General features: G+C 49.5%; 1 protein-coding gene across 1 annotated transcript in view; it reads left to right on the top strand.

The window, feature by feature from the left end:
• HIVEP3 (human immunodeficiency virus type I enhancer binding protein 3) overlaps positions 1–19706 on the top strand; it is a 223320-nt gene that overhangs the window by 192800 nt on the left and 10814 nt on the right. The window contains exons 7-8 of the mRNA XM_017830515.1: positions 8692–8867; positions 18158–18256. Of these exons, the coding sequence (XP_017686004.1) occupies positions 8692–8867; positions 18158–18256 (275 nt within the window). The remainder of the gene's footprint in view (positions 1–8691; positions 8868–18157; positions 18257–19706) is intronic.

A 19706-nucleotide genomic window follows, 5' to 3' on the forward strand; every position in this document is an offset into this window, starting at 1 on the left:
TCCCTCCAGGCCTTGTCCCCAGTCCCTCTCCAGCTCTCCTGGAGCCCCTTTAGGCCCTGCCAGGGGCTCTCAGCTCTCCCTGGAGCCTTCTCTTCTCCAGGGGAACCCCCCCAGCTCTCCCAGCCTGGCTCCAGAGCAGAGGGGCTCCAGCCCTGGAGCATCTCCGGGGCCTCCTCTGGACTCATTTCCATTCAGCATCCTCAGTACAGCTTGGAATGATTCTGGAGTTGCACCTGACAATCCAGAACACTTTATTCAAGAACTTGATGATCTCTTTTGGACCAGCAAGTGTTCCAGCCCCTGCAGCCCCTGCAGAGCCTCCCCAGGCCCAGGGAGAGATGAGGTGCTGGATTGGGGCCAGGAAAGGCAGCCCTTCCTCCTTGACACCATGAGCAAGAGAAGGACAGCAATCAGCCTGTAATTTAGGCTGCCATGGCATCCAGAATCATTCACAGCACTTAGAAGAATAGGAAGAGCTTGGAGGAAGAGCTGTTTTGGGGAGAAGTGTCTGTGTCAGAGCAGAGTCACCCCGAGCTGGCGGAGTCGTTGCTGTTGGAAATGGTTTAATCAGTCCTGATGGGAGCAGGGCAGGAAGAAATGGGACTGAGACAGGTCATCTGTGGGGATTTCTGTGCTAGACTTTCACTCTGAATATTTTATGAATCAGCTGTGTGTGTTTGGGGAGGTTGGGTTTTGGTTTTTTTTTTTTAAATCTCGTATTTTATTCTGTTTGTGTTTGATCTTCAAAAGGGAAAAGGTGGTGTTGGAGCAGTGCCCAGGGAACAGTGTGTGTGCTTACCCACGTGGGCTTTTGGGTCGTGACCTAACCTGTCTGACTAGTGCTGGGAATACAAAAATCCCAGCCTTGCACTGGCAGTGATGGAGCTTTAATTTATTCTAAAAACATCCAGGGAAACCATCAAAAAAGGGCAGGGAGAGGGGGGAGGCAGATGAGATGCTCTGTGATGCTGCCACCACATCCCTGTCAGCACAAAACACCACAGCAGATCATTAGTTCCTTTTCCTCCCCTCTTTATGCCCCCGTGGTGGTGGGATGAGGAGTTTGCATTGCACGTGCTCTGCGAGAGCTGCCTGGTTGTTGTGTGGCATTTTGAGGACAGGGGCACGTGGCTCAATCATTAAACAAGGAGAGAGACTGTGCAAGTTCTTGCATTACCTGTCTGCTCCTGCAATTGGATTTAATGGAAGGGAAGCCCAGGAGGGACTAATTAGTCTGTGCAGACAATCAATGTCCTTCCACATTTCTTCGTGCCTTGGTGGCTAAAGGTGACCCCCTGGCAGGGATGAAATACTTTCCCCTTGCTCTGGCTGTACTTTCATTTTTTCAGTCTGGTTTCCTCCCTAATTGCACTTTAGCAATCAACCCCGGGGTCTCAGCCCTTGTAGAGCAGCATAATAGTATTGACATTGTTTTTTCTGCCAGTGCTGTGTTTTCCTGGCGGTTTGCAGTGACAATTAAATGATCAAAGCTGGAGAGGATGAAGCTGTATCACAGCACAGAGAGCCATAATGAGTGGAACTGTAATTTTCCCTCTATTAGACTGGAAGAGATCTGATGCCACAACCCAAAATTGAATCAATCCTTCACTCAAGCAGAACATGCAGAGAAGTAACAGAGAACTGCTCTGGATTTGCAGTTCTCCATCCAAACACAGTGTTTGCTCACATTGTCCTTGCTCTGTGTTGGGTTAATTTAACTGGAGGAGATCCCAGGGTCTCTCTTGGACACTCCTGGAGGGGCAGCTCCAGGATGAGGGATCAGACACAGCAGAGCAGCTCATGCAGCCACAGAGGCTCCTGCCCCCGTATCCCACAACTCTTCCATCAAAACAGGCTCTACTGGCAAGAGGATTTGCTTTTGCTGATGGAGAAATGCCATTAAAAGTCATCCTTAGGCCTGTTTTTTTGTGCTAGTAAAAACTTCTGTGTGGATTTGGGGTTTTTTGGATGTTTTCTGTGTTGATTTCCCTGTTTGCCCATCTCTGTGCATGTTACAGAGGTGTCAACGTTTTTGTCAGCTCTTGCAGTGCATTTGCAGCAAGAAGTTGTGTCCAGTGAGAAATGCTTTAAAGCTGCACATTCAGGAGGTGTCATCCTGTTCAAATCCACACCACAGTTTGTGCTGGGAAAACCTCCTTGAACACATTGTCCATCTTTTTCATGTTTAGCTTGAATTTTCCACTTCTTGGTTTCCCTCTGCAGGATAAGTGTCAATAATAGACGTCTCCCCACCCTGAGCATTTCTTACATCTTCCCAGACCGTTGGCCTGTCCCTCCACCTTTTACTGTCTGTGGTTCAGCTGAATGTTAGAATGACTCACTTTTTTATCTTTTCCCCCCAAATTCACCTTTTCTTCCATCCCCTTCACCGGAGATGTTGCTCCCCTGCCATTTTTTTTCTGTTTTTCTGACCCCATTTGAGTTTGGAAGCACAAAACCCCGGGCAGAGTGTCCCAGATGTGATGCCTTCAGGAGAGATTTCCTTTGCCTGGGTGACACTGCCCTCCCCACTCCCGGTGGTCCGACTGCCCGGGCACAGGGCACTGCCACAGGAAGCAATTCCTGGGAGGTTTTTCAATGGAATACGGACTCTGCCAGTGTTCATGTTTTTCAGACAAGCTGGAGAATCACTGACCTGCTTTAGGACAGTGCCTTGGCCACCCATGGTGGCAGCATCACTGTGTGTCCCACACAGTGCCAGGGGGGTCGTGCTGGCAGGGCTGGGATCACGAGGAGGGCACTGTGGGGACACACCCACTTCATTGTTTCCCACTCAAAGAAATGTGGAAAATTGCCTTAGGTAAGAGCTGAGCTGTGGGGACCCACCAGGGATGTTATAAAAAGCAGAAAGGAACAGAACAGGCCTGAGCTGTCCTGTGTGATCATCTCTGGTTTTCTTGCAGTGCCATAAATTCCTCCTCCTCACCCTTTCTAAGGTTCAGTTCCCACAGGGAGGAAATGAGCAGGATGCATTTTTATTCCTGGAGTTGCCTTTGGAGCCCCTGGCTGAACTGATGTGCATTTTGCAGTCATGGGGGTCAGAAGGGGGGGCAGCAGAACTTGATGCCACCGTGGACTCCCTGAGGGCAGACTTTGGCCAGTTTAGGTCGGCAGAGTCCCTTTGGAAGCCACTCTGAAGGGCACAGGAGTCCAGGAAGGCTGGACGTTCTTCAAGAAGGAACTCCTGAGGTATTTTGCCTCAGTCTTTACCAGTGAGATCAGTTTTCTGTGGGTGCTCAGCCCCTTGAGCTGGAACAGAAGAACAGGGAGCAGAAGGAAGCCCCCATAAACCCCGGGGAAATGGTCAGGGACCTGCTGTACCACTTAGACACACAAGTCTTGGATGGGATCTACCCAGGGGTGCTGAGGGAGTTGGCAGAAATGCTCACCAAGCCACATTCCATCATTTCCCAGCAGTCCTGGCTGACTGGGAGGTCACAGTCGGCTGGAGGTTTGCAAATGTGGCAGGAGCAGGGTCAGAAGGAGGATCCAGGGAACTCCAGGCCTGTCAGCCTGATCTTGGTGCTGGAGAAGGTCATGGAGCAGATCACTCTGAGTCCCATCACAGGGATCAGGCCCAGCCAACGTGGGTTTGGGAAAGGCAGGTCCTGCTTGCCCAGCCTGGTCTCCTTCTGTGACAAGGTGGCCATGCAGTGGATGAGGAAGGCTGTGGATGTGCCTGACTGGGCTTTGGGAGAGCCTTTGGCACCGTTTCCCACACCATTTCCCACACCATTTCCTTGGAGACACCAGCTGCTTATGGCTTGGACAGGGGCACAAACAGTGCCGGGTAAAAAGCTGGCTGGATGTCTGGGCTCAAAGAGAATGGAGATAACTGATCTCTGCATCCATCCTGACTTGTGATCTGAATTAAACTCCACTCAAAACGAGGGCCCCACTGTGCCCTGATGTGTGGTCAAGAAGGAGCCCTGGGTTTGCTGGGTCATCCTGGGGAGTGTAAAACTGCCAGTGTTAAACCTTGTTGGAGCTGCTGGTGCCTGATTCGAGCAGGATGATGGTCACAGTGCCACCTTCACCCCAGGCTTCCTTGGGCGTGTCCATCCTGAATGGTGGAGGCTGGTTCAGCTCAGACTTCTCCTGCACTTCACTGGAGATTGGCAGCTTCTGTTTGCGAAAGATCCATCCCTGCAGCCAGGAAAGAGGAGATTTCTGTGCCAGGTCCTGTCTCCATACCCAGCCCTTGCTCTGTTGTGCTGTGCCATTCTTTGGAAGCTCCTTGTTTGTCTTGGTGCAGTATCCCTGTCTGGTAAATTGAGATACTGGAGGGTTTTATGATGCTTTTAGAAACCTGGAAATTACATTGTCTGGTCTGGGTTTTGTAAAGGAATCCTTCTGTTTGTTCTGCTGTAGCTTGGCATGAGTTAGGGGAGATTTCAGTGACTGTCTGGCCCTGAGGACACACCTCTGTGTGTGGTGACCCTCAGCACAGTCCTGCAGGGTCTCCCACCTGCAGTTTCCCTTGGGATGCAATGGGTAAAACCAAGGGCTTCTGCTGCACACACAGTTTCAGAAGTGGTCTAATAATTTAGAAGTGGTCTAACCATTTAGTGGGAGTAGTGAGAAGGGCCATAAACTTAATAAAATTAGTGACACTGCGGTAGTGACACATTTATCCATGATCTGGCAAATTTTGCAGGTGATATAAAACATCAGTTAGATGAGTTGAACCCAGGGCAGACTGTCAGGAACTTCCTAGGGGTTCAGCCAAGGTAGATGAGGGGCAGCCTGATGACAGATGAAATGCGCCATCAGTAAAACCCAGAGACTGACACCGAAGGCAACAACTCTGGGTTCACAGGAGGGTGAGCTGGAGGAAAGGGATCAGATGTCCCATTCCTGTTACTATGGCCCCCAAATCCAAAAAGCAAACAAGGGAGTTCATCAAATGTCAAAAGCAGTTGAGGAAATACTTGTTCAGTAGCTGCAAAACTGTCCTGGGGTGTTTTTAACCAAGGTACAGCTTCAAAGTGTGGAATTCCCACAGTCGCTGCCTACGTGACACTTGCAAAGAGGTGGAACCACTGGGAGGGTGTGACCTGCAAGGTCACACCAGCAGAGACTTTGCAGGGCAAGGTACATTCCTGGGGGCTGAGGGAAGCAGGGGAGAAGGGGTGATTCAGCCCAGCTGTGAGCAATGAGTCCCCCAGGAACCTGCTCCCTCTTTCCTGCCTGCAAACCACCAAACTTCCTTCCCCCCTGGCTGGCCAAGGTTTTATCGTGTGGTTTTCAGCCACATGAAGATTTTGGATGTGGCTCAGAGCACTGAGAGGAAAAAAAAGAAGTGTTTGTGGCTAAACAGGATAGTCAGGTATTTGTAACAGCAGATATTGAGAACTGAACCTCCTAAGGCCTCAAAGGAAGAAATGCTTTGTGGCTTTGGGTTTCAACTAAGTTTTAGGGAAAGAGCTGAGACAAAGCTTTCTCCAGGTTCGTGTTTTTCCATTGTTGGGTTTCTTGTGCCTCCTGCCAGTGATGGCCCATTTTGGGGCCCTCAGGTCTCTGAATCTGGTGCTGCTGGTGGTCATCCCATGGCTGTGCCAGTTCCTCCTGCTCTGGAAAGTGTTTGTGGTGGTTGAACAAAATTCAACAGAAAGCAGCAAATAACCTTTCAAAGATGCATCAAATACCTCAGTTTTTATCTTTTTCCATGTCTGTTTGAAAGAACTATTTCCTAAATTAGTCTCTGGGCTCATAATGGCCAGTTTCCCCCCCCTTCGCCTCTCCGATCCTCTCAGTGTTAGATGGAGTGTGGCCCTGCAGGAGGTGTGAGGTGCTAATGATGGGATTATGAATTCCACAGTGCTCTGGGAGAGGAGGCCAGATTTGCTGACACAAGCTCCAGCCGTGGCTATTCCTGGGATCTGGTTACAGCAAACCTTATGGAGCAGGAAGAGCCTTTGTCCGGGGCAAATCCTCACACAGAGTGAGCTGTCCCTGGTTTGTCTCTCTGATACAAATCACATGAGCACATGAGCAGAGGAACCAGCATCATACTGAAGAGTTATCTCCATAAATACTCTGCAGCCTTCAGTGCTGGCAGATGGCACCTGCAGCAGCATTCCCTGGGCTGTGGCACTGTCACCTCTTGCTCTCTCCTGGTTTGGGTTGGGGTTCCTTTAGGTTACTTTCCTTTCCTATTTCTCTGCTCTCCCTGCCTGTTGGACACTGTAGGAAGATAGCTGTGCTGAAGGATGGCTCAGTCTCCCAGAGTGTCAGATAAGCTGCAGTGTCTAATTTCAGATTAAATCACATGTCCCCCTTTCTGCGGAGGAGCCAGCCCCGATTGCTTTAATGAGGCTGATGAAGGGACTGCTGGACACAAAGAACTCGCTCAGAGATTTCCATGTGAGAGTGTAATTAGGGGTAGTGCAAGTACAAGGCTGACAAAGGAGCAATTTCATTTTTTAAGTGGCCAGGTGATTGTCAGCACAATGACAGGGAGAAAGGAGGGCGAGAAGGAAACCTCAAATACAAATCGGAACAGAAGAGGAGAAATCAGGATTCCTGATTCCTTTTGCTCCTTTTGCTGCTTGAACATTAAGTCACCAACTGAAAAAGGGCCATGGGCCATCCCTAACAATTAGTTATGTGTGCCCTGGAATGGAGGTAACTGGGCATACTGGGCTGGAGGCTGGGAGACAGTGGGAGCTCTTCAGCCCTCAGCTCAGTCCCCTCTGCCCACATGATGAGAACCTCGGGATGAAGGGTTTTGATGTTGGGGTTTGGAGATTTTGTTGGGGTTGAGTTTGTTTTTGGAGGGTTGGGAATGGCATGGAGTAGATGGCATTGCTGTGGCTTCAATCACAAGAGATAAAATAGAGGATCTGGGCTGCCAGATGACCCTGGTTATGATCTAGAGAACTGCTGGTGCTGAGGGACAGAAACACAGACTGTTCTCTCACATGTTGGACACTGAGACCTGGTGCTGGTGGTGCTGGTGCTGGTACAAAGTGGGGCCTTCTAGACACCCACTTTCCTCTCTCTTCTCTGGTCTGTGTCCAAACCTGAGTCTGTGCCCTCATCACCTTCATGAATGACCTACTCAGCATCCTCTGAGCATCGACTCCCAACTCTGCCACAGGGCTCAGGCACCACTTGGCAGGAGGGGAAGGGTTTAGTGCTGAGCTCACCCCTCCAGGGGCCACCCAGGAAGATTAATCTGAGTTTCAGGTGTAGTGGGTCCCCCAAACACCCACGTGGAGCTGAGATTGCCTGGACTCTTCCTAAGCAGTGAAACAATGTTCTGCCTGGGTGGGACATCAAGGGGTCCTTGTGACTTCCCTGCCTCTAAATCCACTCTTGCAGGTAACTGGGATGTATTTCCATGGATGCATCCCGTGCAGACCATGACATTCTCATCCCATCAGCTCAGGGCTGGATTAATGATCTTTGTGTATTTTTTTAATCAGTTTTAAATTACTTTTTTTTTCTTCATTATGAATACATAGGGATTTAGGATTTATTCTGTATTCACTTATTTAAGTACTCAATCTATTCTAGTGCAGCTGTTTTTATTCAATTATTCTTCAGTCTGGCTGCTGTTTTCTCATCATTCTGGTTTGGAATAGGCTTTATTGGGAAGATACTAAGAGGTGACTGATGGTGTTGTCTGTCTTTGAATCCCCTATTAAGAGGCTTTAGAAGGCCTGATTTTCCAAGGTGGATGTTTGGAGATTTCTGAAGACCAGACTTAATTCCTACTGCATAGAAAAATGAGTTGCAAGAAGTACAGTGCTTCAAAAACGTGGCCTCTTGAAAATCTGAGGGGACCAATTTTGTGTTACCTTATTCTTCTTGTGCTGCAAGTACAGGAAATTGCAGACTTCATTTGCTGAGCAGCAGGAGACTAAACGACTCGTCTCAGTCTTAAGAGTATTTTTCAAACCCCCATCATGTTGCCTGGGCAGAAAAGAAGTGACTGTATAATGTGAGGGAAGGATGGATGACCAATGTCAGTCTCTTGGGTAAACCTAAGCCATGATATTGTGCCAAAGATGAAAGAGCCTGGAGTCTGTGCTGGTTACATTTAGTGGTAGCACAATTTATTTATAAAAAATATGGATGTTTTCTTCTCTCTGTGTCCATTCTGGGTGTCCCATCCTATCAGGAGTCTGGGCAGGGATCACAGCTTGAAGTGTGGCATCAGTGTCTTCTCAGGTGGCTTTTCTCTCGTCCCAGTGGGTGGGAAGGTTGGATCCCAGGAATTTTAGCTGGGATACAACCAGGTTGGATCCCAGGAGGTTCCTCAGGACTTTTCATGGTGCAGTGACAGACTGTGCATATTTGATGGGAGAGAGATGACTGAGGCAGCTGGGCTGGACTGGGACACACCTTCCCCAGGGCACCCCGAGTGCCTCAGTTTGTGTTTGAGGATGGGCAAAACCAGGACATTTGGGGGACTGATCTCAGCCTTTGGGCTGTTTGCCTGCCCACACAAGCGGATGTAGGACACAAGAACACATTCCAGACGAGGGAAAAAAAAGCTTTTGAAGATATTTTGTATTTAGCCTGGTCGCCCAGAGCTCCCGAACGGTAACCGAGACCCGCGGTGGGGTCAGTGACGGAACTCGTGACTTCTTTGGAGGTGGGAATCTGCTTTTTCTTTTTTTTTTTTTTTTTTGCCTTCATCATGACACCTGTTGCTCATAGGTACAAATCAAACGAAGAGTATGTGTATGTGCGAGGCCGTGGAAGAGGGAAGTATGTTTGTGAGGAGTGTGGAATTCGCTGCAAGAAACCCAGCATGCTGAAGAAACACATTCGCACGCACACAGACGTCAGGCCGTACGTCTGCAAGTACTGTAACTTTGCTTTTAAAACCAAAGGTAAGAGCTCATGGCTCCTCTGCTCTCACTTATGAGCCTTCCCGGGGGCACAGGGGAAGGGAAAGCCTTCCCAGGGGCTGGAAAACGCCAGGAGCTGGAGGGAGGGGGCTGAGGGAGTCTTGAACTGGCTGATGTTTTCCGAAGAGCCCTGCATTCCGGCTGCACGTCCCAGCCTGCGCCATCCTACTTGTGCTTCTTAAAGGGAATGAGCCTGAAACACAGGGTTTACACCCAAAACCACCCCAGAATGAGAGCAGGAGCTCCAGGCAAACATCCCTGATGGAGCACCTGGATACACCTTTGGGTGGCTTTTCATGCTGGTGCTCTCGAGATCTGTTGGCACTGCCCATCTTCATCCTCCTCAGTTGCATGTGGCTTCCACATTTTCTATATCATATCAGTAGGCTTTTTTTCTCCAAAGACCTCCATTCCAGGACATTAATTGCCATTAATTAGTCATTAATGATCCACAGCCTCACTGCCACTAGACATTCTTTGTGAGAGCCCTTTGTCATTGCCTCAGTGAGTGTGTGAGTGAACATTGTCAGGAACGTGCACAAACCAACAATCAGTGGGTAATGGGACTTTTCAGAAGTGCCAGAGGTGCCAGGTCCCTTTAACTTACTGTAGGAGTCTGGTGCTGTGGGTTTGACCAGTGTCCCCTCCATCCTTGGTTGCAGCAAGTTTTGTGATAAAGGCGAGGAGTTGAGTTTCTCGATTATAGTTTGACGTAAATAATGAGCTCCAGGAGGGTTTGGACAATGCTCTGAGGGACAGGGTGGGATTGCTGGGGTGTCTGTGCAGGGCCAGGAGTTGGACTGGATGATCCTTGAGGGTCCTTCCAACTCAGGATATGCTAAAATGTCCATTGTCTGTAGCTCCATCATTGCAGGTCTCAGAAGATGCCACAGCAGGGATAGTCAAAAACCGGTGTCGCCCAAGAGAGTGGCACAGTGGGGGTGTGGGCAGGAGGCACTGGGTGCTGCCTGGGCTGTGGCACGTGTACTGGCCCAGAAGGGACAGTGGAGGGCATGTCCCTGCTAGAGAAGTGACCCAGACACGGGTGGTGCCGGGTGGGCAGTGCCTGGAGCTTGGCTGGTAACGCTGGGGGTGATTTCTGGGTAACAACGTGCTGGTTGTCACTGGGACTGTGGGGAAGTGAGACTGAATTCGAGGCCAGATTCTCATGGTGCAGATCCCAGGGATGGTTCTTTCTCACCCTCCCAGCCTGGAGCTATTTCTGGTTCATTTTCTTCCTCTTCCCCTCTTGCTTTTCCTTTGTTCTGAGGTTTCCCTTTGAGAGGTGAATCCATTCAGCCTCTCCCTTCACTTCACCTCGCTTCCCACCATGCTTCTCTGAGGCTTTTGTTCAGGATGCTGTGATCAAACCATCCTTTTCACCATCTCTCTCTGGCTGCTTTGCTCTTCATCTCTGCTCCCTTGAAGCACAAGATCTGTCAGCACTGACTGTACCCACTGCAAACAGCCTCCAAAGGGCTTCCCTTCTCTGGCTTGGCATGGGGAAGGGAGCATGGAAATGCTTCCTTCAAAAAAACCCCAAACAAACCCAACAACCCCGTGTTGGGATTTGAATGGGAAAGTATCCATTTGCCTGTGGATGCATGGAATGGGCAGGACTTCCCTGGATCAGCGATTTCAGGATAAACAGTTGCATGATGGTGACTTGGAATTGCATGAAAAGGGCTCTTTGTTGGGAGGGGGGGGACTGTCAGAGCCTGGCTGTGTCCTGGGGGGTGTTGGTACTCCCCAGAACTTGGGGAAAAAGACACAAGGACCTCTGGAAGAGTTGCTGGAGAGTGAGAAAAATGTGTGTTGATAAAACCACCAGCTGCAGAACCAGTGCTGGTGGTGCTGGAGTGTGACCTGGAGGTGCAGGGGGTTTGCAGGACTGGATTTTGCACAGTCCAGAAGGGGTTGGTTTGGGCCCTGATTCGTTGGGAGCCTCCTTCGGGGGGGTTGGGGTGGTTTTGCAACCACAGTTCGTTGCAGAAATGGAGAAGCTGCAGCTTTTGTGCTGGGCTGCACTGGCAAAAATATGAGCTGAGTTGAAGCTTTTTTAGAAATCAGCTTTCCGAAGTTAATTTTAGCCTTCAGCATGAACTCCAGGGGGATCTCTGTGGAGCTGTCTTCATTTTGGCTGTGGTAGATCTCCAACATGATCTAATGCTCTAAACTCTCAACTAGGCTGGAAGCAGTTAATGTTTTTTTATTCGTAATTTTAATGAGGATCTTTATCTGGTTAAAATGTACCTCACCCCCCACTCCAGAATATCCATATCTGTGTTCCAAGAACTGGGAAAACTTCTGCAGCAAAATATTTTTTCCCTTTTCACTAATTGTCTGCTTTTTGTGCCTTTCTGTCCCTGGAAGCAAAGCTGTTCCTTTGGGTTACTGAACTGCAGGGGAAATTTATTTTTTATTATTATTTTGAAGCAAATCCATGAGGTTTTTGTTTTTGTGTGTGTGTGTGTGCTCATTTAGCTGATGGAAACAACAGTCTTGGAAATTTGCTTTGTAAAGATTTACTTGATTTTGTGTCTCTGGACCAGGTATAAAGGTGCCTCTTTAATGAGGTGTCTCTGCCTCCACTGTGGAGCTCCCCGAAGAGGTTTGTGACCGTGGCCTCCAAGAGGTTGTTTAAAAGAGGTTAAGCAGCTTCTTCATTGTTTTCTTAGCAGGAAGGAAATGGAGAATAAGCTGCAGTCTTACAGTTTTCCCTTTCAGGAAGGTCAGGGAGAGCTTTTTCCTCACCCAGCCTTCCCTGGTCCCTCCTTTCCAGCCCCTGGAGGGAAGCAGAGCCCCTTGTCCCTCCTGCCCTGGGGTGCCCTGGGGCTGTGGGGCAGTGTTGGCACATTAATGCCCCCCCTGTGCAGACATTCTTCTTCTCCACAGCTATTTTCTGTTCTAGTTCAGCCTCACATCAGCCTCTCACGTCCTGATGACTTCAGTTTCCCCCAAATTTCTGGCCACAGTGTGGGGAACAGGCTGTGCCAACGCTGCTGCCTTTGCTCGGGGGTCACCAGGGACAAGAAGCTTCATATTCATTTAAAAGGTGCTCGTGTGAAGGACATCAGTGCCTGTTGGCTGAAGAGACCCATTTGATAGTCTAGGCCACTCACAGTTTCCAGACACCAGACTTCTCCATGTCCTCAGCCACAGCCTTCCTTTAATAAATTAGTTTGCAGTTCCTTAAATCAGCCCCTGACAGGCAGGGAGGTTATTGAACAGGTTCATATATTAAAAGCATTACCCCCTCAGCCCTTCAAGGCAAGGCTGTGGCTGCACAGTGCGCTGTTGTTCCTGCTCCAGGAGACTCAGCTCCTGCTAAGCCTCCTCTGGAAAGTGCAGAGTGGGTCCAACTGGCTGAAGGCTCCCGGAGAATGAAGTGCTGGGAGAGCAGGGCAGAGGGAGAGGTGGATTTGCAAAATATCCCCGTGTGCTGGGGCACTGATGGATGCATTTGCAAAATACCCCTGTGTGCTGAGGCCCTTCCTTAATGACTGAGAGGAGGGAAAGGCTCTGAGCATCCCTGTGGAGCCACTGCTGGGAGAAGGGTTTGGTCCCTCACAAACCTCCAGCAGGATGAGAACAAAATTATCCTGAGGAATTTGCTGTTCCCTTCCACAATGTGGTGTTCTGGGAACAGAAAATGACCCAATGGTCCAGACAGGAGATGAAACACTGTGAGCAAAAAGGTTCTTTAACCAGAGAAAGGTAAAAAAAAAAAAAAAAGGAATGAGGGCTGGAAGTGAAGGACTGGTGAGTTCAGTGAAATATTAACTGTTATTTTGTCTAAATAGTGCTGCTGTTAAAGGCTCAGCACAAGCCTTAATGGAAAATGTGCTAATTCCCAGGATTTTTGGAACCTGCACACCCAGCCTGGGTACCCTTCTGGAAGAACAGTTTTGATAGGTTTGATCCAGGAGGTGACTCATATTTTATAGCCCATATCAATACAGGCAGGCTTGAAGTGCAAATTCTCTCTTTTAATCTTTATGTCAATAAGTATAAAAGATATTAATAAAAATATTTAAATTGAAATATTTTGCCCCATGAATGACATAAATTAAAGCTTTCCTTCTCATAAAGTCTCACTTGGGGACATTATCTCCACACTGAGACCTAAATCAAGGCCTGTGCATTATTTAAATCCCACATAAAATCTGGTTCGAGGATCTGTCTGGGATGAAGAGCATTGGCCTGTGGCTGGTTCTCTCACAGCGAAATCATAACAGGCATGGAATGGTTTAGGTTGGAAGGGACCTTAAAGCCCATCTCATTCCACCCCCTGCCATGGGCAGGGACACCTCCCACCAGCCCAGGTTGCTCCAACCTGGCCTTGGACACTTCCAGGGATCCAGGGGCAGCCACAGCTTCTCTGGACAACCTGGGCCAGGGCCTCCCCACCCTCCCAGCCAACAATTCCTTCCCAATATCCCATCTATCCCTGCCCTCTGGCAGTGGGAAGCCATTCCCTGTGTCCTGTCCCTCCATCCCTTGTCCCCAGTCCCTCTCCAGCTCTCCTGGAGCCCCTTTAGGCCCTGCAAGGGGCTCTCAGCTCTCCCTGGAGCCTTCTCTTCTCCAGGGGAACCCCCCCAGCTCTCCCAGCCTGTCCAAATGGGAGTTTGCTGCAGCTGTTGCTCTCCTTGCAAAGTATTTTAAAGGAGAAAAATGAAAATACCTCAGCCCTGGGAGCTGTGCCCGTGTCCTGGTGCTGCCTCGATGCTCAGATCACACAGTTGGTCACTTGTTGGTTTGGGGTTTTCTTGACTTTGTTGCTGAACTGATCATATTTGATAGGAGAACTAGAAAGCTTTGTGTATCCCCAACACAGACAGGATCATTTGTTCAGGAATCTTAATGTTTCCATCCCCTACATTTTTCTTTAACTCCGCCACCTCTAAAATACGATAACGGATATTCCGAAAAATTAATTTCCCTCTTTAAATTGGACTGGGAAATCAGTTCTAGTCCCTATTAAGCTGCTTTAGGGGCTTTTGGAACACTGGAGTTTTGGCTTTCTCCAAACAACACAAGGATTTAAGCTGCTTGAAGTCCAAAATAAGACCTCACAGCATCAGAAGGGCTTAAGCAGCTGGAATGCAGAGTTGTGGGCACTGTGCTGACACTGCCCGTGCTCCAATGGCTGCAGAGGCCTCCCAGCCTCCACCCATTCCTGACATTATTTAAATGTAGCCAGTTTATTCCAAATCTGGGAATTCTTTGGTGAACAATCCTTAGTGAGACCCATTTACCTGCTTAGGGTCCAGTGTAAGTTCTCTGCTGCCCAAATGCAGCTTCTCTGCCTCGTAGTTTCTCTCCTGCTCTTTCCAATCTGTTTTTTCCAGGGTTTTCAAGGAAGAGATGCTGTGTGGTTTTCGGGGTTTTCTATTATTATTTTTTAAGTTGGGAGCCAAAACTCTGGAAGGCAACAAGTCTTTCCTGGTAGGATTCATATCCAACTTTTACTTCGGCGAAGTGGTGTTGATTTTCCTGGAAATCTGCCGAAGGACTTTAGTGTTTAATCCTGCCAGCATTAATTAAGGGGTCTAAAAAAACACAAACTAGAGGATGAGCTCTGATAAGATAAATATCCTTGTCCTCCAAATTACTCCCAGGATGATAACTCAGCTCCTCAGCTGGTGGAAAGGAGCCTCCAGCTTTTAACTTCCTTAGACTGTTGCACAGGGGTCAGATGAGAATCCCTCCTGCTGAATCTCCCTTCTCTGAAAGGATTCCAGCATCCCTCTGTTTTGTTGGGACTTCTCTTGGTGTGCTGGGATGGGCAGGGGGAGATTTGCACCCAGAGCTTTGCAGGGTGATCTTGTTCATCAGTGTTGGGTGAACAAATGAGGACAAAGGAAGAGAGAAAGCAGAAAAAAAGGAGAAGTGGAAGGAAAGCAACACTTGCAGTGGGTTGGTGCTTTGGTGTTTGGCCAAAGGAGGGTGAGGGAAGAGAGAAAGCAGAAAAAAAGTAGAGGAGGAAGGAAAGCAACTTTTGCAATGAGTTGGTGCTTTGGTGTTTGGCATGAACTCGTTGGCACGGGGGTTGGCACTGCCTGTGCTGTGGCTCCAGCTCCCCCCGAGCCTGCTGGGGCAGGAAGGGCAGCAGCCAAGGGATGCCTTGCACAAGGACAGCTGCCTCCAGGGAAGGCAGAGGAAAAGGGAAGTGACACTGGTGGCTTCTGGCAGCGTTTGGGAACCCAAAGTGCTGCTCAGGAGGGAGCTGGGGCTCAGCAGAGGGCAGGGAGTGGAGGGCTGGGGGCTGAGATCTCATCCTGCCCTGCTCCTGCAGCAGCAAGGGAGAGTGAGAGGGATGGGAAGGCACTGGGGCTGAGGGAGCAGGAGGGACCTTTGTGTCCCAGCAACCTTTAGGCAGCTGAGGGGGCCACGGTGGCCACTGAGGCCCACTGAGAATTTTACTTTTATTTCCCCTACCCTTTATTTTTCTCTCTGTTCCAAGTACTTTCCCCCTCTTGGACAAATGTTCCCCTTTGTTCAGCATTTCCCTTGGCTGTAAGTGGGGTTAATTACTGTCTAATTAACCTGCCTGTCATTTGGGAGGTGGAATTAGAGAGGTGCCCACGAGTTATCCCATCCCCCTGGCAGTACAGGGGGGCTGCAGTCCTGCCCCAGACACTGCCTTCAGCAGCCCCCTCCCCTCAGGAATTAATGTTATCCCCTCAGGAATCAATGTAGTCCCCTCCTGGTGCAGCCAAAGCCAGGGGGATGGAGAACAGGGAATTCCTGAGCTTGTCTGGGGGCTGTGGCAGCACCAAAATTCCTGGTGAGTGCCCCCTCCCCACTCATCCCACTGTGGCATCACAGCTGAGCTCAGGGGTGCCACAGAGAAGAACCAACGACCCCCTGGTCCCAGCAGGGTTTCCTTGGGCTGATTTTCTGTCTCCTGTCCCTGCAGGGGCTCCAGGCAGGGCTTTGCTGTGGGGCTGGGCAGAGCTGGGTCCCTGTGCCAGCCAGGCTGGCATGGCTGTGATGGACGGGCAGCAGCAGCAGGGCTCGATTTCAACACTTTGACTCAGTTTGTATTTTTCCAAGTCAGATCCAACATTAAATTCCAGTTCCATGAGGCCATGATTTGGACTTGTTGGAGACTTTTCATTGGGACAGTTTTTCATGTTCAGACAACGGTGATTCACTGGAACCACGAGAACATCTCTTGTCTCACTGGGTGTCTTTGGGTCCACAACAAAACTGCTGGTCCAAGGTGGAGAAAGAGGGGTTTGGGTTTGATCTGGAGCAAGGACCTGAGCCAGACTGGCCTCCTCCTCCCACCTGAGTGTCCTCACTGTGGGGCTGAGGGTATTTCAGCTGAAAAATAATAAATCTCTCTTACTGGAGCTGGTTTGCTGCATTTAAATTATTAAATATCCCTTGAATCCACATCCAGGTTGGGTGCCAGATACACAAGGATATATAGTCAGCCTTTGTCTCTCCTGGTCTTTCCTGTTGGAGCTGTTCCATTTTGGATAAAATGGGCCAAATAAATAATTCATGGGCTGAAGAGAAAGTGAGTTAGGTGGTTATGGGACTCTTCTGAGATGTGAGGGCGTCACAGGTAATTCTCTGCTCCAGTGAACAGCTGCTTATTTATTTCTGCTGTCCAGAGCAGCAGAGCAGAGGTTGTAGAGGCCCTCTGTGCTCCACCAGCTCAGGGACCTGGGGGCTCTGTGGGTTGCAGGACACCAGCTGAGGGAGCTCAGCCTGCAGGGAACGTTGCAATAAAGTCAGAGAATTCACTTTTTCCTTTTTTTTTTTTTTTAATTTTGGAGAGAAAAACAAGCCTGGTGTTCCTTCCTCCCCTCCAAGTCAGCTCCCAGGAGGGCTGATGGCAAATCCTGGGAATGGGGAGTGCTCAGCCAGCTCCTGGGCTGTGCTGGGGAATTAAACAGCTCTTGGTGGAGCTTCAACAGAGCCCAGGTTTCTTCTCATCCTCCTCAGCCCATAAATCCCATTCCTGGAAGTGTCCAAGGCCAGGTTGGACAGGGCCTGGAGCAACCTGGGCTAGTGGAAGGTGTCCCTGCCCATGGCAGGGGATGGGACTGGATGGGCTTTAAGGTCCCTTCCAACCCAAACCATTTATGATGGATTATACATATACATTTATAAATATATTTATATAAAATATATAATTATAAATACATATTTGGATGTATATAAAATATATGTATTTTTAAATATATTTTTATATATATATATATTTATAATAGGTGGAGACAACAGGTAAAATGGGACCTTTTTCTTTATTTCTCCTACCCTTTGTTTTTCTCTCTGTTCCACCTACTTTCCCCCCTTGGACAAATGTTCCCCTTTGTTCAGCATTTCCCCTGGCTGTAAGTGGGGTTAATAACTGTCTAATTGACCTGGGAGGTGGGAGGTGGAATTAAGAGAGGTGCTCCCTGAGGATGCTCTCCAGTTTTCCCATCCCCCTGGCCCAGAGCAGGGACCAGTGTCCCCCACAGCCCCTCCTCCCCTTCCCAGGGGCTGCTCTTCCCACCCTGGCCCCAGGAAAACCTCATTTTCTCAGTGCTGGCAGACCCTGTGTCCCAGAGGGTATCCAGGACTCCTCGGAACTTTTCCCTGGCACTTCGGTTCGTGCCAGAGCCCCTGAGCCATCCTGCTGGGGGAAGAGAGGGTTTAGATGGTTTTTTCCTTGTTGCTGTCAACTCAACCCCTCCTTTTATTGTAGACTCATGACATTGTTAAGGGTGGAAAAGCCCTCTAAGATCATTGAGTCCAACCTAACCCAGCACTGCCAAGGCTAAACCATGTCCCCAAGTGCCACACCTACAGAGGTTTTGAACCAGGGTAGAACCAACCCTGTGCTACTGAGGAGCTTCTCCCCTCCAGGTGTGCTGGGATGAGCTGGGAGGTGATGCTACATTGAGATGTTTCTCTGCCCTACTTTCCTACCATTTTTCCTTTGCTGCACCATCACAGCTGAGAGCAACCCAGGACTTCTCTTCCCCCCCAAGCCCAAAACTGTGTCCCGACAGCTTTTTCAGGTTGCACAACACCTGAAAGGTCACAGGACCCTTCCAGCACCTCCTCTTGCACCCCAGTGCAGCAGCAAAGGGATAAAGGGAGGACTTGGCCTTGTGTCACAGGGTATTTGTCAAGGACAGTGGCCTGGGGACCGTCAGGGGTCTTTGTCTGGCTCAGAGCCACAGTTTTGACTTGTAACTGAGGAAAAAAAAAACCTAAAAAAAAGAGCCATATTTGACCAAAATCTGTTTTCTGCTTCTTTACAGGGAATCTGACTAAACACATGAAGTCAAAAGCCCACAGCAAAAAATGTCAGGAGATGGGCGTGTTGGTATCTTCACTGGTGGATCTGGAAGCCGAAGAAGGTAAAACCCTTCACATTATAAACATTTTAAACTTTATAAACCTGCTGTTGATGCTGAGAGAGGGCAGGAGCTCCATGGATCATCCTTCCAAAGATGTGCAGAGGTTTTATTCAGCCCAGGCTCCTTCCAGCAGCCAGGGGAGATGTCTCTGTGTGTGGGTTGTGGGGCCATCCCGGGGGGCTGCACCAGTGGGACAGGCTGGGAGCTCGTGTCTCCTTGCTGGGGGTTGTGTGTTAGAGGTGAACATAGTGGTGGTGCTGGTTAATGGTTGGACTTGGTGATCCTGGAGGTCTTTTCCAGCCTTGATGATTCTGTGACTCTGCCTGAAGTATTTTGGCTGCAGACAGAGCACAGGGGTGGGTGGGCAGCACCCTGACCATGGCCCAGCACGGTGGGTGGGCTCTGTGCATCAGAATAAATAGTGAACTTGTGGCATGAGAAGGTGTTTTGGGGTGTCTGTAGCAGGGAGCTGAGGAGCCTGACTGCTCTGGAAGAGCCCAGGTCTCTCCTGGATGTGGAGGGAGTCTCGAAGCAGCAAAACAGGACCCACCCTGAGAATGCATTTCCTGAGGCTGTGAACCCCCACTTTGGTGCTGCAAGCACAGTTTGATGGGTGGAGGAGAAAAGCCAGCCCTGGTGCCCCAGATTAGGGTCTGGCAGCCCATTTTACTGGAGCCAAGGTGGTGAGAGTGAGTGTGGGGGTGACCCTTCAGCCCATGACCCCTGCAGGCAGTGGGGATGTTCCTGCAGAGGGATGGACACCAGCAGTGCAGGAATATCAGGGATCAGGTGATGCTCTTCTCCTGAAAGGGCCTTCAGAGAAGGACTTTTCCATCAGGATCATCTTCTAGGGACTTATCCAACTTACTGTATGTGGCTGATCCCAGGCTGCTCCAAATTCCCAGTGCAAACCTGGGCTGCATCTGGAGGCACTGGGGATCCCAGGGACATCACAGGGGGAACCTGCTTCCCTCATCCCTTACTCTCATGTGTCCATGGGCAGGATGAAGGTGAATCATGCAGGTCAGAAACTATCTGGAAGATTTCTCAGTGGGGAAAGAGCCGGAAAAACCAAAATAACATGGGGCTCTGACATTTAGTGGCATCATTCCGAGTGCTTTACGAGAAGATACATTTCCCCTGACTCACCTGCTTCCTTCTTTCATCTCCTTCTGCACAAACACACACACAAAGTCTGTGCAGGGCTCTGTAGATTCAGGAGTGAGTCTGTTCTTGGAGGAGGACTCTCTTATCTGCTCATTTCCCCCCTGGTTTAAGGTGTGTGCAGCTGCATTTCCCTGCAGTCCTCCCAAGGAGTAAATCTCCTGAGACAACCACTCCTGTCTCCATCAGAGAAGCTGAGGAAGATCTCAGGATCTTGAGGGAGATGAAGAAACACAGGGCAGTCTCAGGTGTACTTGGCAGTTTGTGCCAGGAAAGGCTCTTTGAC

The sequence above is a fragment of the Lepidothrix coronata genome, unplaced genomic scaffold, assembly GCF_001604755.1.
Source record: "Lepidothrix coronata isolate B3197 unplaced genomic scaffold, Lepidothrix_coronata-1.0 Scaffold180, whole genome shotgun sequence".
NCBI lineage: Eukaryota > Metazoa > Chordata > Aves > Passeriformes > Pipridae > Lepidothrix > Lepidothrix coronata.